This window comes from Onychomys torridus, chromosome 17, assembly GCF_903995425.1.
Source record: "Onychomys torridus chromosome 17, mOncTor1.1, whole genome shotgun sequence".
NCBI classification, from domain to species: Eukaryota; Metazoa; Chordata; class Mammalia; order Rodentia; family Cricetidae; genus Onychomys; species Onychomys torridus.
In genome coordinates, this window is record NC_050459.1 from 13,435,746 (window position 1) to 13,452,047 (window position 16,302).

General features: G+C 41.8%; 1 protein-coding gene across 1 annotated transcript in view; it reads right to left on the reverse strand.

The window, feature by feature from the left end:
- The window catches only part of Csmd1 (CUB and Sushi multiple domains 1), a 600,818-nt gene extending 588,588 nt beyond the window's left edge, over positions 1-12,230 (reverse strand). The window contains exon 1 of the mRNA XM_036209300.1: positions 12,119-12,230. Coding sequence (XP_036065193.1) covers positions 12,119-12,221 — 103 coding nt within the window. The 5' untranslated portion in view covers positions 12,222-12,230. The remainder of the gene's footprint in view (positions 1-12,118) is intronic.
- Positions 12,231-16,302: the final 4,072 nt, after the last annotated feature.

The following is a 16,302-nucleotide window of genomic DNA, read 5'->3' on the forward strand; positions in this document are numbered from 1 at the left end:
AGGGCAGTGGCATTTAAAACTCTGGAACTTAATCTCCCTGATGTTGTCAGCTTTTGGCTAAGCTCTTCAGTGCTATGGTGGAGCTGCAGTGCTCGTAGACCTATTATGCGTTGGAACACCGAGATGGAAGTGGATTTATAAACTTACAATTAGTTTTATAAGGAAGTGTATATTGAAGTGAAATGTGAAAATAATCAAAGAAAGAAAAAAAAAACAACAAAGATAGATTTAATTAAGTTAGAATGCTGATGCATCTAATATAAATTGCTAGCACTGAATTTGAATATACCTGGGATGTGAGTGCCTATGTGTGTGGTTGTGGCCAGTGTGTTTATGGGCCTTGGCTTACATGTGACGTGTGAGTATATTCCTGTGTTTATATCCAGTAGGTGTATTTATAACAAGTGTGTAGCCATGTGATGTGCTGGTGCCTGATGTAGATATATGCTTGGTATACTTATTTATTAGCATATTTTGTGTTTTTGCCCTATAGTACCACTACACAGATTTCTCAGAAAGCCACTGGTCTCAGCCTTGGTACTTCTGCCTGAGCTGCTGGTACTGACTCAAGCTATGAGGGCTCAAATTTTTGCCAAATAACATGTTAACATCCATCAAAATGATCAATTTGCTAAAATTTAGAGATCACTGCTAAATCTGATAAGGTTATTAAATTCTTATTTTCTATTATCACTATAATATGTAACATTAACTTTAGCTCATAGTATAATTTTAGAATTATTCGTGTGTGTGTGTGTGTGTGTGTGTGTGTGTGTGTGTGTGTATGTATGTGTGTGTGTGTGTGAATGAGGGTATGTTTATATGAAAGACACCTGATGACACCAGAGGTGCCAGATGGCCCTGGACCTGGAGTTACAGGTAATTATAAACCACCAGCTGTGGTGCTGGGAACAGCTCTGGTCCTAGGTAATAGCAGCATGTGCTCTTAACACCTGAATCAACTCCAGGTCCATATTTATATATTTTAAATGTTTGATCTGAGCTTTGGATGATTCTGTGCTTTATTCTATAACCAATAGCTCAGGCTGGTCTCAAGATCTTGATGTACTAGGCTGGCCATGAACTTCTGGTGATCATCTGGGCTCCACTTCTCAAGTACTGGAATTATATGCAAATTCACACACACACACACACACACACACACACACACACACAACCTTAAAAGTCCTTCCTCTGTCTTTGTCTCTGTTTCTCTCTTTTTCTTTTCTTTTCTTTTTTTTCCAGACAAATTGTTCCTGTGTAGCCCTGATTGGCTTTGAACTAGTTAAGTAGTTCAGACTGGCTTCCAATTTGAAACAATCCTCCTGTCTCAGGCTCTTGTACTGTAGGATTAAATGTCACTATACTGGACTCCAATATGAATTTTAGCTTCCCTTTTTAAAATTGTTTTTGTTGATGTTGTTGATGACAAAGTCTTTCTATATAGTCTTAGCTGTCCTATAACTTACCATGTAGACCAGTCTGGCCTCAAAATCCATCTGCCTCTGCCTCCTGAGTACTTGGATTAAAGGAGTGCATCATCATACCCAACTATATTTTCTTTCCCTTTTTAAGATTTATTTACTTTTACATTATTTGTATGAGTGCTTTACTATCATGTATATATGTGTACCACATGTGTATGGTACCCTCAGAGTCCAGAAGAGGGATTCAGATCTCCTTGGACTAAAGATACACTCAGTTGAGAGCCTACATGTGGTTGCTGGGAACAGAACCCAGGTCCTGTGGAGGAATAGCAAATGCTTTTAACCACTCAGCCTTCTCTCCAGCCCACCCTGGTATTTTCTCCTTCCTTTTCCCTTCATGCCTTTGCTAAAGTTCATGCACTGTCAGTACACTGAGGCACTGGGTAGGGGAGAGACAGAAGAACTGGAATCAGACAAACTGAAGGCTTTCGCTGGGGAAAGAAAAGTGTTTTAATAACCCTAGCACTGTTTTGACTGTAAGATGTGGGATTAATTTATGTATCACAAGGGCAGAGGAGACTCTGCCAAGTAAATCATCTCTTTTGGAGACATCACAAAAAAACATTTACATCTTTGATTCATCATAATAAAGCACCAGGGTTCATCCATCAGAGCAAACATAACAGGCCTTTGTGGCATAGAGATGTTCTTGTTAAAGAGAGGCTTTATTACATGTGTTTCCCAGAGCTGACTTTTTTAAGCTAATCTTTTTTGAACATGAGTCTAAATTTGATATAAATAAAGTTCATGTTCACCATCTGCAGAACCTGACTCCGGCTATAGAGAACAAAGCCTGCAGCACCCACCCTTCCTAAGAGGAGAGGAAGAGCTGAGCATCCAGGAAGACCCCTCCCTTTTCCATAATTTTCAACACTTGCCACATAAGCTCTGACTAGCCAATAGCACAAAGAACCTCACTTTATTCTATGAATAATGTAGATAAGAAAACCATATGAACATACAAAGCTGAAAGCTTTCTGCCTAGAACAAGCAGCTGAGATCTATGGATAGCCCCAACTATACTACTTCTGGGTAGATACTCCAAGGACTCTAAGTGGGCATGCTTTTGAGACATGTGACTGCCATGTTCAATACCCCACTATTCATAGTAACCAAGGTATGGATACAGCCTGGAAGCTCATCAGCATTTATATGGAGATAAAACACTTTATAGAGAAACAGTGGAGTTGATTCACCAAAGAGAACCACCACACTATGCCATTTATAGGAAAATTGGTGGGATTGGAGATAATTGTGTTAAGTGAAATAAGCCAGACTCAGAGAAGTATCCCATGCTTTGTCTTAGATGGGGACCCTGTGCATGCATATGAGACATGGGGAAAGGAAGAGGTTGAAAGAAGGAAGAAATGAAAGAGCTAATGGGGTAAAGAGATGCTGTTCCTCATTAAGAATCTAAGAGAGAAAGAAATAGAGAAAAAAAAACTAAACAACTATTTGAGAGGGTGTTCCTGGGGAAGGATAAAAATAACATGTAAAAAGCTGTTATAATGAGACCATCATCTCATTATATTAACTAAAAATAACTTAAAAGTTAATTTTCTTTCTTTCTTTCTTCCTTCCTTTCTTTCTTTTCTTTTCTTTTTTTTTTTTTTTTTTGGTTTTTTGAGACAGGGTGGTTTTTCTATGTAGCTTTGGCCTTTCCTAGCACTCATTCCATAGCCCAGGCTGGCCTTGAACTCACAGAGATCCGCTTGTCTCTGCTTCCTGAATGCTGGGATTAAAGGCGTGTGCCACCACTGCCCGGCCAAAGGTTAATTTTCTTATTGATGACTACTATAGACTTTTCTTTGTGTATTTTTGAGGAGGTGTGTGTATGTGGGTACATGAGTGCATATACCTGTGTGTTTATGTGCAGAGGCCCCAAATTGACCCGGGGTATTGTCTCTGATGGCTTTCCACTTTTATTTACTGAGGTAGGGTCTCTTGCTGAACCTGAGCTAGCCCCAGAGACTTCCTGCTATCTCTGCCTCCCAAAGGCAGAATTACAGGTGGCTGCCACACCCGTATGGCTTCTGTGTGTGTCCTGGGATCTGAACTCTAGTCCTTAGACTTGCAGCACGAGGACTTTAGCCACTGAATCACCTCCTCAGCCCCTAATGCAGACAACTTTCCCTGAAGAGACATTCAGCAAGGATGCTAAACAATCTCCCAGAGAGATAGATAACTGTGACATTTATCTTCATGTAATGTTTCATTTTATTTAAAAGCACAGACAAACAGAGGTCAAACTTCTGTCCTTCATTAATATGCTCATAATTAAAATCCATGTTGTCTTCCCTGTTCATCAAATACGAAGACAGTGAAATGCAAAGCGGTGTGTGACAAATACAACCATTTGTAATATGCTTCTCTGTGGCTGTGCCCCTGTCTGTGTGGGTTCCAGTGTGGATGAAGGAGTACATGTATGGGTCACAAGACAATCTGGGGAGTCAGGTCTCTACTTCAACCACATGTAAAGCAGGGTTTTCTTTTGTTTGCCACTGAGTACACCCAGCAGGGCTATGAGATTCCATTTCGATCTCCCATCGCACCAAGGAAATGCTTGGATTGCAGGTGTGACCTTCAGTGTCACCATGGGAGTGCTGGGATGGCAGGTGTGATCTCCCATCTCACCATGGGAGTGCTTGGATTACAAGTGTGTGCTGTCTTCTCTGGCCTTACATGGGTACTGGGGATCCAAACAAAGGTTCTTATAACAAGCCTATTGAGCCATCTCTCAGCCACTGTTTCCTTTAGAGGAGTGGAAAAAAATGCAAAGAAGGAATTCAATTTATTGAATCTAAATGTTGCTTTGTTTTAGTTCTCTACAGCACTTGTCTTTTTAAAACTTTTTTTTGGCATAATTTTTATTCCACTTTGAGTCTATGGATTTTTTTTTCTTGTAAATTAAGAAAGGGGGGACAAGATGTCTATAGCAAAAGATGGCATTTACCAGACACAATAGCACCATTACACACACAAACTCATAGAGACTAGAATGTCATGCACAAAGCTTGCACAAGATAGCGCTAGCTAGAATTCCAGTATGGATGAAGGAAGGACTCAAATATCCCCACCTTTGGCAGCCGATGCCTTCTGGGAGAGGGAGAGTCAGTTTTCTTCAAGGATGTGGCCCATGAGAGGCCAAGCATGCTCCAATAGATGGCCTTGTACCCATTCACATACAGGCAGCACTAAGTGTATACAGTGGGTACTAAAATAATGCAAAGCAGAGAAGACTTGAGCTTGCTATTGGCAGTGAGAAAGGAGGAACTGACTCTGGAATCACATCATGCTGAAGTGGGGCAGGAAATCCACATCTCTAACTGGAGTATTCCTGTGTCCACCTGGCTCCTATAGCTGTTTAGGCCCAATTAAACACACAGAGACTTATACTACTTATAAACTGTATGTCCATGGCAGGCTTCTTGCCATCTGTTCTTATATCTTAAATTAACCCATTTCTATTAATCTATAAGTTGCCATGTGGCTTGTGGCTTACCGGTATCTTACATCATGCTTCTCTTTGTGGCGGCTGGCAGCATGTCCCTGCCTCAGCCTTCTACTTTCCAGAATTCTCCTTTCCCTGTCCCACCTACACTATCCTTCCTGCCTGGCTACTGGCCAATCAGTGTTTTATTTATCAATCAATCATAACAACATATATTCATAGCATACAGGACATCCCACAGCACACATCTTAGAGGAGAGTGTGGTGGCACACACCTGTAACCCCAGCTCTGAGGAGACACATCTACTATGGGTAGAAATGAATGCATGTGCTGAGAACTCTAAATCCAACAGACTGGGAAGCACATTTTATTGTCTGAAACACAGGGTCAACCTGCTTTCTGTTTTCCCTTCTGTTTCAAAGTGTTCACAGTGACACCATGAACTTGAGGCTCTAGGTTGAAACCCATCACCCCACACCCTGGCCTGTTGTGGAATACTATTCTCCTGGCCTCTCACTCATGATTCCTCAGCTGTACATGCCTTGCCTAGTTCAGTTCCTGTGTTTTGGGTGTGTGTAGGGGTTTACAAAATGAGAAAACTTAAACAGGAAATGACCTTTTCAATTTTTAGAAAAGGAAAAAAAAAAGAAAAGGAAAGCATCAAAGAAGATGATACAGAACTAAATAGTGGAGTCGGTTGCACAAATAGAGGCTACACAAGTGTCTGGAGACAGGGATGTGTCTACCTACTACACTACAGCCGGTCCAAACCTAGATGCTCTTCTGCAGCTTGAGTTATTAGGGGTTCAATGAAGATAAGTTAAAAACATTCTGTTGGAAAGCCCAGAGCTACTGTGGTGAGGCACTTGGGGTGGTGTGCCAACAGGTATTTACCATACGCTAGATCTTTGATGTCCAGCAAATATAAGTAGCTGAATATAACCCAGGTATGGGGGCTGACATAGGGCTCAGCACAAAGCCATCTTCACTTCTCAATTTGCAGTGCTTCTTTCTAAGGTTCATAAACTGCTTGTGATGCCTCCTCATGGTCAAGAATAAATACAGTGTCTCCTGTGTAGGGAGACGGCCATTTGAATGGACCAGAACATCACAATGCTATTCATGGAAGCACCAAGTTCAGCAGAAAGGGAGACCTGGGAGGTACTTTCTGGAAATTCTGTGGTTAAGAAGGACTTCCCAATGAAGGGCAAAATGCAAGTTTGAAGAACACCGACTGTTGCAAGAGAACCGGGCTGCCTGTGTAAACAAATTCACTCACCTATATCCTGTTAGGTTTTGGTTGGGCCATGCATTTTGTGCTGTATTATTCTCTAACCTATGCTCTATGGGAGACAGATTCCATTCCCACTTTGTGCCACTAGCGGCACCATTCCAGAGTTGCCTGGCCCTCCTTCATAACCAAGCAGCCCTGACGTGGAGTAGGTGTTCCATACATATATTAACCAGTGTTACACGGTCCTGACCTGACCCAAAGAATTAAGAGAACAAAGGTTCCAGGTTGCTGGGCAGCTGGGTTAAGCATTGGTCCCTTGGAGCTCTATATGGGAGCAGCTTAGGTGATGCTGACCCAGGCAGCTTGCAGACCTAGAACCAGCATCAAGATGTAGACCTGGATGTGTTAGGAGGGCAGAGCAGGACCAAGCTCCCTACAGGGGATGATGCTCTTGTATTGAAGTTGCCTCACAGAGCCTCAGCATATACTTCCTTTTATTTCATGTCTGAGAAGTAGATCTGATTAAGCTTGTTGAATACAGTAGAAAAGCGAAACATAGGTAACAGGGATGTGGGTTAATAGTATGTGTGTCACAAACAAACAAACAAACAAACAAGGAATTCAGAGCTTGGAGCATACAGCTGTTCCTGGAGTTAGCAGTTGCCAAGTCTTTTGCATTGAGAGAAGTGAAAGCATATATGGGGGAAAATAGTAATGTGTGTCTAATTTGAGTGAATTTATGTTTATTTCAAGACAGTTTTTCTTATAAAGGTTTATGTTTCCAGAGTAAATTAGAAAGAATAAGATTGACTTTTGCTAGGTTATTTTATTAGAAAATACTTTGCCTGACATCTCACTTACCTAGTAGCACCCTAGGTGGCAGTAAGTAGTCAATCCCCACCGCCATATGGCCAGCCAGGGCACCCCCAGCAGCCTGCTTTCCTCTGTAGGCCAGTGGTTCAAGGGCGCTGAATGGATGGGGGCCTTTGACGCCTTCATTTCTTAAAGGAATGCCAGCTAAGTACCTTCTTGGTCCTAGGTAATGCCTCTTACACCTTTGCACACTTAAGTGTTCTCTGGGGACAGGCAGGTGCATATGATACTAGGACCTAGGGTGATTCTGTCTCAGAGATCTTGTCTACAAAAGACTCACAGGGACTGTGTGCACATGGGAGAATGGGTAACATACAGGTTTTATAAATCTGGGCACATGAAGTTTCAATTTCCCAAATGTATTTTTAATAACCCAGAAGTCCCCATTTTGTATAAAGGTCTTCATTTTAAATAAAAGGAAAATCAATACTTATATAGAGCTATAACCTAAAAAGCAAGCTAATTATTTGTGTCAACACAAGCTTTCAAGCTGCCATCAGATTTTCTTTTGATTTATGAGACAGGGTGTTTCCTACTTAAATTGGAACTTTATTACAAACACTTTCTTTCAAAATGATTTATTCATTACAGAAATCAATGGGGGTTGCATCTTGTGAAAAACCGAGATTTTATTGATAGCCAGGTGAATATGTTGAGAACTGGAGACCAGCTCAGAGATGCCTACTCAGGACATAGGCTTTCAAGGTTCAAGATTAATGTGTTTTTTAAAAATTCATCTTGTAGACATCAAAAACGCCCAGATGATGGATAGTGCTAACGAGGACCTTATTTAATTATAATTAATGGTGGAGGCAACATATAAAGAATGGGCTCCATTTTCAGCTGCTTTGGAGAAATAATGTGTCCTACATAAATCTGTCATACACTACGAGGCCAATATGTGCAGATCTATCAGAGGGGTCTCTCTGTGCAGCAGCTTCTGATCATAGCACTGTCTTAGAAGCAACTGTACATCCACAGCAGCAGCAGCAGCAGGGCAGGGATGGCGTGCTGATCATCCTTCCCTCTCCTGTTGGTGTGACGGGATGCCGTGGGTGAGGAGGGGAGGGCTAAGGAGAAGCCAGATGACTCCATGAAAGAGGAATTAGGAGGTGACAGTTGAAAAGCACAAGACAAGAAGTGATATCTCATGGTTGTGGCTATTTATTTAGCTAAGAAAAGTCTGAAAATTAGAAAAATGTTTTCTTTGTATCTGTGAAACCATCTCCTTTGGGAGCATACAACAATCATCCATTGAGGAAGATCATTGGAATGTGAAGGGCAGGTAGGAGCTACCCAGGGCTTCTGGGAGATCCTCATGTCTCTTAATTCTCAAGGAGGGCTGACTGCAAGAGGTGGGTGCACCTACCAGAAACCTCAAAAGGATAGCAAACCTACAAATGTGTCTTCAAGTTTATTTTATATTTTAAATTGGCTTACAAAGTAATAGGTTTCGGTGTGGGTTTTCCTGCACAGTTTATTTTCATTAATTCCTCTCTGTTCCCACTTCTCATCTCTCTGCCCCTTTCTCCTTGTTTGCTTTGCTCCATTGTCTATCACACACCTCCCCTGAAAAGGCTTAGTCTGCTTAAAGGGCCCCTGGCAGTAGAATCAGGATCCATCCCTGGTGCATGAGCTGGCTTTTTTGAGGGAAAGCCTTGAGGCAGGAGGAGGAGCTTGGACCTGCCTCTATGGAATGTACCAGGCTCTGCTGATGCCCCATTGGAGGCCTTACCTTCTTGTAGGAGGGAATAGGGGGTGCCTTGGGGGTGAGGCTGAAGGGGCCAGGAGGAGGGAAGAGGGGGATCTGTGACTGCTATGTAAAAATGAATAAAAAATTTCTCAATAGAAAAAAAGTCTCCTTTTTTTTTCCCCAACCCCATGGGCTCCTCTATAGTTCCCTGGCCTTTGAGCATATTCACACATACCCAGGACTAAGTATTTAACAGCTTCTAACTGTCAAACCTATGCTTTTGAAAATTCTCTTTTCCTGTCAAAACAAAAGAAAACACCCCTATATCCTGAACCTTTGACAGAGGAGCATTTATAAAGTGGAGTGAAGGCATTTGGTAAATTCTGCGTGCATTTTGACTGCTATGATTGTTGACCAACTATGTTGATAATTCCCCTTAGTGTGTTAGGTTTGTAAAAAGAAAATCTGGATGGGAGCTCTTTGGTATGCAAACCAGGCAGAGGGCAAAAGGCTGATGTAGGACACATTCCCCAAGTGACAGTTTAGTGAGCCTTAGGCTTCTCCCTAGTGATCTGAGGATAAGTTCAGCCAGGGCATGGTATTGGTGGCTGATGAGGACTCAGGGAAGATGGCATCCCAAGTCACTGTCATAGCGCCTTATCTCTGGTATTCTTGGGTTTGTTATAGAACCAGCAACCTGCCAAACCCCACAGTGTCCCTTCCCTGGTGACAGGTCTACCTTGTAGAGCTAGAAAAATTAAACACAGGCTTTTCTGCTTGTCCTAAATTATCCACGGTCCAGTTTGGTAATTCCTGGTGTCATTGGTGAAGGCTCTGTTAGGTCAATGTTGTTCTTAGCTGGGTAAAAGCGTGTCTGAACCAAGCCTTTGTAAAGGACCTGCTGAGAGGTCATCTGAGGATGAGGACCTAGTTAAGAAAGCCCATGAGCTCATGGACAAGGAGGTGGCTTCATCTACCCACAGCACCCTGGAACTGAACCCACAGACAGACTAAAAAGTTTCAATATACAGTTGTTCCTTCAGCTAGGGCTATGGGGCCTTACACTTTGACATTGCTTAGAGATTCTTTTCAACCCTGATATAATTTTCCCTCATCTCTTTTCCCTTCTTCCTCTTCTTCTTCTTCCTCCTCTCCTCCTCCTCCTCCTTGTTCGTTCTCTCTCTCTCTCTCTCTCTCTCTCTTTCTCTCTCTCCCTTTCTCCCTCTCTCTCTCTGTCTTCCTCTCTCACCATCTTCTCTGTGTGTGTCTGTTTCTATATATGCATACATATAAATAATTGAAGTTTAAGTAGTTCACCCATATAATTAAATTATATAACATTCAAATGAAATACGTGCTTAAATTAGACTTTAACTATGTACAATTCTTAATTATGATTACTTTATACTTTGTATATTTGTAAATTTTAGAAATGTAACTTTCATTTTTACAATTCTGAAATTGTATATATTTCATTTTCCCCACTCTGTGTGTTTTTTGTGCCTTCCAGTCTCAGTCATTTTAAGCTGAATATTCTGTTTTCCACCCTTCTTCCAATCACATAGAGAAATAATGAGGTCTGAAGGATGATCTTGAAAATATTTTCCACTGCTGAGAAAATGACCAAAGCTTTAAGAAAAGGTTCTTGGGAACATTACAAGCCACAAGCCCACCACACCACATGACCAGCCTGGGAGAGTTCTAAGGACCAAGTGCAGTCACTTTAACTTAGTGCCAGGTCCTGCCACTCTTGTGAATGAACACAGAGATGCTGCTGAGATATTTCCCACCAGACCTGGGGTCTTTTTCTTTGCTCTGTCTACCCTCTGTCCCTGTGACAGGGCCTCCACCTGCTGCCAGGTCCTTCCCACACTTACTTCATCACAGGACATGTGATAAAACAGATGACCTTAAAGACAGGTCAATAGAGGTAGCTATGGTTACAATAAAGTGCTTCACATTACCTATGACCCAGGGGAGGTAGACCATAGGATGTTCCTATTCTAAATGTCCAGTATGGTGGACTGCAGCCTATATGTCAAGATGGGAACTTATGACACTACATGGAGAGGCAGTGAGATGGACCATGACCCCCAGTGAGGACCCAAATTTACTATGGTGAAGCAAGATACCCCTAGATTTCAGGTCAGATGACCTCGGAGGGGTCTGCACCCTGCCCAAGGCCTGGGTGGCCAGCAACAAGCCTGAGCCCCACAATCAACTCAGCAACACCCAGATTTCATTCCCAGAAAATTGTTCTTGTTCTACTTGATCAGACAACAGTGGCATGGTCATACATGTGACTTCCTGTGCTTTGAAAGAACATGGTTTTTCTGGGAGCTACATTCTCAAGCTCATATTGGGGTGGGGAAGCATATGGAGTCCATTTGGGGTGTTTTATTTTTTATTATCAATTGAATTTATTCTTTCATATTTTTGTACATTTATAAAATTCATTTTCATCAAATTCCTCTCATATCCCTGTCATTCTCCCCAACTCCACCTGCTGACATTCACACTTTTTTTTTTGGTCTTGGTTTGTAAGCAGGAGTTGAACCAAGACTATGTGAGACAATGGGGTAGAAACTATCTACTGTAGCATGGTGGACACCTGAAGACAATGACTCCACCTCTCCCAGAGAGAAGGGGGGGGTCCTCCGAGTTCTTCCCCCATGCTGGGTTTTTTTTGTAAGTAGAATGATTTTATGTAGGCCACTTATCAATGGAATCCCTTTGTGTTGTGTTCATAAGTGTTCCTGATGATTGGAAAGGCTCAGGATCCAGGCACAAAGGGTAGGAATTAGAAATCAAGAGAACATTTCAGAACCACACCGCTAAGGACAGCTGTGTTTGGCTAAATAATAGCATCTTTATTTCAAGGCTCATGATCTCTAAATCACTAAATCTGGTAGCTCGGTTTCTCAAGTATAAGGATGTTTTAGAACTAAATATTAGATCAGGATTCATTTGAATTTTTAAGTACAACCTGTGTACTCACCCACTCTATAAACATGTAAATAATAGATAAACTGCTGTGAAAGTATATTTGTTCTGTGGAAGGCAAGTACTGTGAATGCTAATATAAATGTTTTAGCTAATACTTAGTTGCTCCTCAGTTAAACCTGTAACCCCTGCAGCCTGTCTGAGGGCTAAAGATTATTAAACAGTGGCAGCCACTCATTCCCAAACACCTTCCAAAGTTGGTTGCTTCTAACTAAATGGTGTATGTGTGTGGGGGCATGGGGGGTGGTATCTTCAAACATAAGTTTCACTTTCTTTCTTTAGGAATGCCCCAAAATCTCAGGATGAAGAAAGACCAGGATGTCACATGTCATTTACTTATTTCTTTTTTGAATTTGTTGAGTTGACACTTTCTTACCTTGGAACTGAGCATTGAACCCCTTGCGTCGATGGTTGCTGTCAGATGTGAAATGGAGACGGAGCCAGTTCTTGCTGCTGATCACAGGAGATGGGAGGTTCATGCCTGTGAGCCTGGAGAAGAGAAAGAGGAAGGGAATCTCCTTTAAAACCAACAGATCAAGTGTCCCATAGCACCATCACACCTGTTTTAAAAATGCATCACTGACAGTCTCCTGAGATGCTTCAAGTAGAGGCTGATGGTTATATACTTTCACATCTTAGAATGATTTCTGTAAAACATGAATACCCTATCCTGAAAATATTCAAGAGTATTTGACATTTCTCCTCTGCATCAGAGATAGATTCAGGAGATGTGGTTACATCTCTCATTACCTTCTCTCAGGACTTTGACCATAATGAATCATAAATAGAATCGGGACTAAAATTATACAGCTAAGGTTGCTTGCTGCTTATCAAAGTGGACTACTTTTCCACAATCCATCTGTAGGATTCATCATAGTGACCCTTTCCCATCATAGTAAGGAAGAACAACATTTGTGAGACTAAGGAGTGTCAAAGGTACTTGAAATGAAAACATGTGGAATTTTTTATTTCAGCTTGCCATCCAGGGAACAGCATGTAATGGCACACAGGTAAAGCCATGGGACATGTAACAACATATAGATTAACAGAAATGGGCTGAGTTTAAGTGTAAGAGCTAGTCAGTAGTTAGCCTGAGCTAATGGCCAAGCAATTTTAATTAATATAGGCCTCTGTGTGTTTACTTGGGTCTGAGTGGCTGCAGACTGGGCAAGACACAGGAAAACTTTCAGCAACAGTGCTCAATCTCTCAGAACTGTTTACAACACCTCTCTGTTCTCCAGTGCTCATTCAACCACCTAGACAGTGATGAGTTTCACTGTCCACTGCTGAAACATGGTTTTAGTGGCAAGGAGGAAACACTGCTCATGTCATAAAGATCCTTTCCAGAAGGACTGGAAACATACTCAGCAAGCCTGGGGTGCAGTACCACTGGACCCCAGAACTTCAGACACACTATTGTGTGCTGGCTAAGATTTGGAAAGTACCACAATTAGGTCATGATTTATAAGCTAGTTTCATCATCTATAAACTACAATGTTTCTTCAGTAGCCACAATGGGTTCCCACCCAACAAGGCTCAGAATTCACAGTGGCTCAAGGTCCTTATATCCTATGGATAATGTCTGTGTACAACCTCTGGGCATAGTTAATGGATGGCTCATAACCTAAAGGTTAAGGTGACAGGTGTCCTGCTATTATTGAGGATATAACAATGAAGAAAATGTTTTAGATGTTCAGTGAAGACACAATCAATTTTGACTTGTGGTTGACTGAATCTATGGATACAGAGTCAATAAAAATGCACATGGACATGCACCTAATGTGTTTTCTCTGGCTCTGGGATGAACTGTGGCTGTGCATTATGTAATTGTTTTGCATCCTGGTTGCCAAATCTAGTCTTGAAATGATGCTTATTGGTGCCACTGGTTTGTGAAGGTTTAGCTACTTTGTTCAAAAGTCACCTGTAATACTCTACCTCTGTGGTCAAGCTGAGTACTTTGTCTCCAAGCACAGGGAAGCAACTGTTTGTCTGTATGGGTTGTTGCCTTATTTATCTACTGCCTGTGGAAAAGCAGCATTGGGGACACCTGAGATCAAGCCCATTATGCCAGGGGCTGAACTTTGGTGACACACTTCAGAAATGTGCATGATGGACTGAAAGTTAGAAGTTCCACACTGACTGTACCGATTCTAAGTGTCTATGTCACAGAGTTAAATAATCTCCCACCCCCACTTGGATTCCTGAAATACAATTCAGGGATCTTGAGAAGACTAATTCCCAGACAGGTTTCATCTCTCCTCCCTTTGCTCTGGAAAGGGTATCCTACAAACTCTTATCAACCACATACCTCCTGGTAATATTGAGAATACCCAAATGAAATGGGAACTGTTGATTAAAAATGCAGATCCCTTCCAGATCACCTTTATTTACCTGTTGAGCTTGGTATAAAGCTTGCCGTAAAACATGTTATTTTAATGATTCTAATCTCCACAACAAGTTGGAATTGCATTTCAATTGCATACCAACATTTATAGCCTTCTTGAACAAATACATTATCAACCCTGTTGTGTCTGGAAACATCTGTCTATGTAAAGTTCAGGGTTGTATCAATCAGCAAACATATCTGTAAAGAGTATATGGTATTTTTTAGTCTCATTACAACTAGTAAGTTTGTTTTCATTGGAAAGCTGCCATAGGCTGCTTTCTGTTGATTCAAAAATAAAATAGTGTGTCTATGGATTCTGACATCCAAATTTCATATAATTTATTTTACAATAAATAATGACCCACTCTTAGTCCATGGTCAAACTGAGTTCATGAGAACAGTGTTGACTTCTGTCTTAGAATAAGAGGGACAATGTATCAAATCACTTTGAGAGGGCTGGAGAGATGGTTCGGTGATCAAGGTGATTATTTCTCTTCAGAGGATCAAAGTTCAGTACCTGGCAGCTCATAACTACCCATAGCTCTAGTGACAGGGGATCCAGTGCCCTCTCTGGCCTCCATAGGCTCCTGGACTCGCAGAGTTTCATAAACTCATATAGACTCACACACATACACATAAACTAAACATTAAAAACAAATAAATAATCTTTTGAAGACTATTAGCCAGGAAGAACTAATTAATCTATTTTTAAAGGCTTACTTTTTTAAGTGTGTGTGTGTGTGTGTGTGTGTGTGTGTATGTGCGTGTGTGTGTGTGTGTGTGTGTGTGTGTGTGTGTGTGTGTGTGTGTGTGTGTGTGTGTGTGTGTGTGTGGCAGGGGAGGTGACTTGGACCTGAATTCAGGTACCCATGAAGCTTATTTAGTGGTGTCACTGGAAAGAGAACAGCTTGATGAGCTATGTCTAATTATATATGTTAAATATGTGTGGCTTTTCTTCCTAGGAAATATGGTCTCATCATGTAGACCAGGCTGAAATCAAATTTGTCATCCTCCTGCTTCAGTCTCTCAGATGCTGGGCTGACAGCCATGTCATGGATTTCTTCACATAAAGCTCTCTGTGTCAGCTGCCCCTCAGAGAAGTGCTTCATGACAAGACAACAGAGTACATGCATTCTGGTTTTATTTCTGATGCTGTGATAAAATGCCTGACAAAGAGTAATTTAGGGGGAAGAAAGGTTGTGTTTGCTTATTTGATTTAGTTCACACTTGCAGGTTATAATGCATTACACTACAAAGAAATGAAGGAAGGGCTTGAGGCAGCTAGTCACCGCATACCCACAGCCAAGATTAGAAAGAGAGAGTGGGATGTGGTTGTATTGTGTTCCCCAAAATATTGTACACCCAAATAAATTTATCTGGGGTCAGAGAACAGACAACCACTAGATACAGAGCCAAAAATGGTGGCTAGAAAATGGGTCAGAGCAAGCCATAGCAGAAGCTGGGTGGTGGTGGTGCACGCCTTTCATCCCAGCACTTGGGAGGCAGAGCTAGGCAGATCTCTGTGTGTTCAAGGATACAGCCAGCATGGAGACACATCCCTTTAATCCCAGAAAGCAAGCCTTTAATCCCAGGGAGTGATGGCAGAAAGAGAAAGATGTATAAGGTATGAGGACCAGAAACTAGAAGCATTTGGCTGGTTAACCATTTGGCTGGTTAAGCGTTTAGGCTTTGAGCAGCACAGATCAGCTGAGATTCATTTGGATGAGGACTCAGAAGCTTGAAGTCAGAGGAAACAAGACCAGCTGAGGAACTGGTGAGGTGAGGAAGCTCTGGCTTGTTCTGTGTCTCTGATCTTCCAGTATTCACCCCAATAACTGGCCTCAGGTTTGATTTTATTAACAAGACCTTCTAACAATACATGCTACAGGAAGACCCCTCCTCACTCTAAGCAGCACTATTCAGATAGCGGGGTGCCAGACTGAATAAAAGGGGGCTGAGCACCAGCACTCATCTCTCTCTGATTCCTGACTTTGGAAGCAACATGACCAGCTACTTCCTCCCCCTGCCACCTTGCCTTTCCCATTAGGATGGAGCTTGCCCTCAAAGGTGAGACAAAATAAATGCTTCCTTGCTTAAATTGCTTCTTGGCAGGTGTTTAATCACATCAATGAGAAAAGCAACTATTGAGCCCAGTGTCCTTTCGATGTAACTGG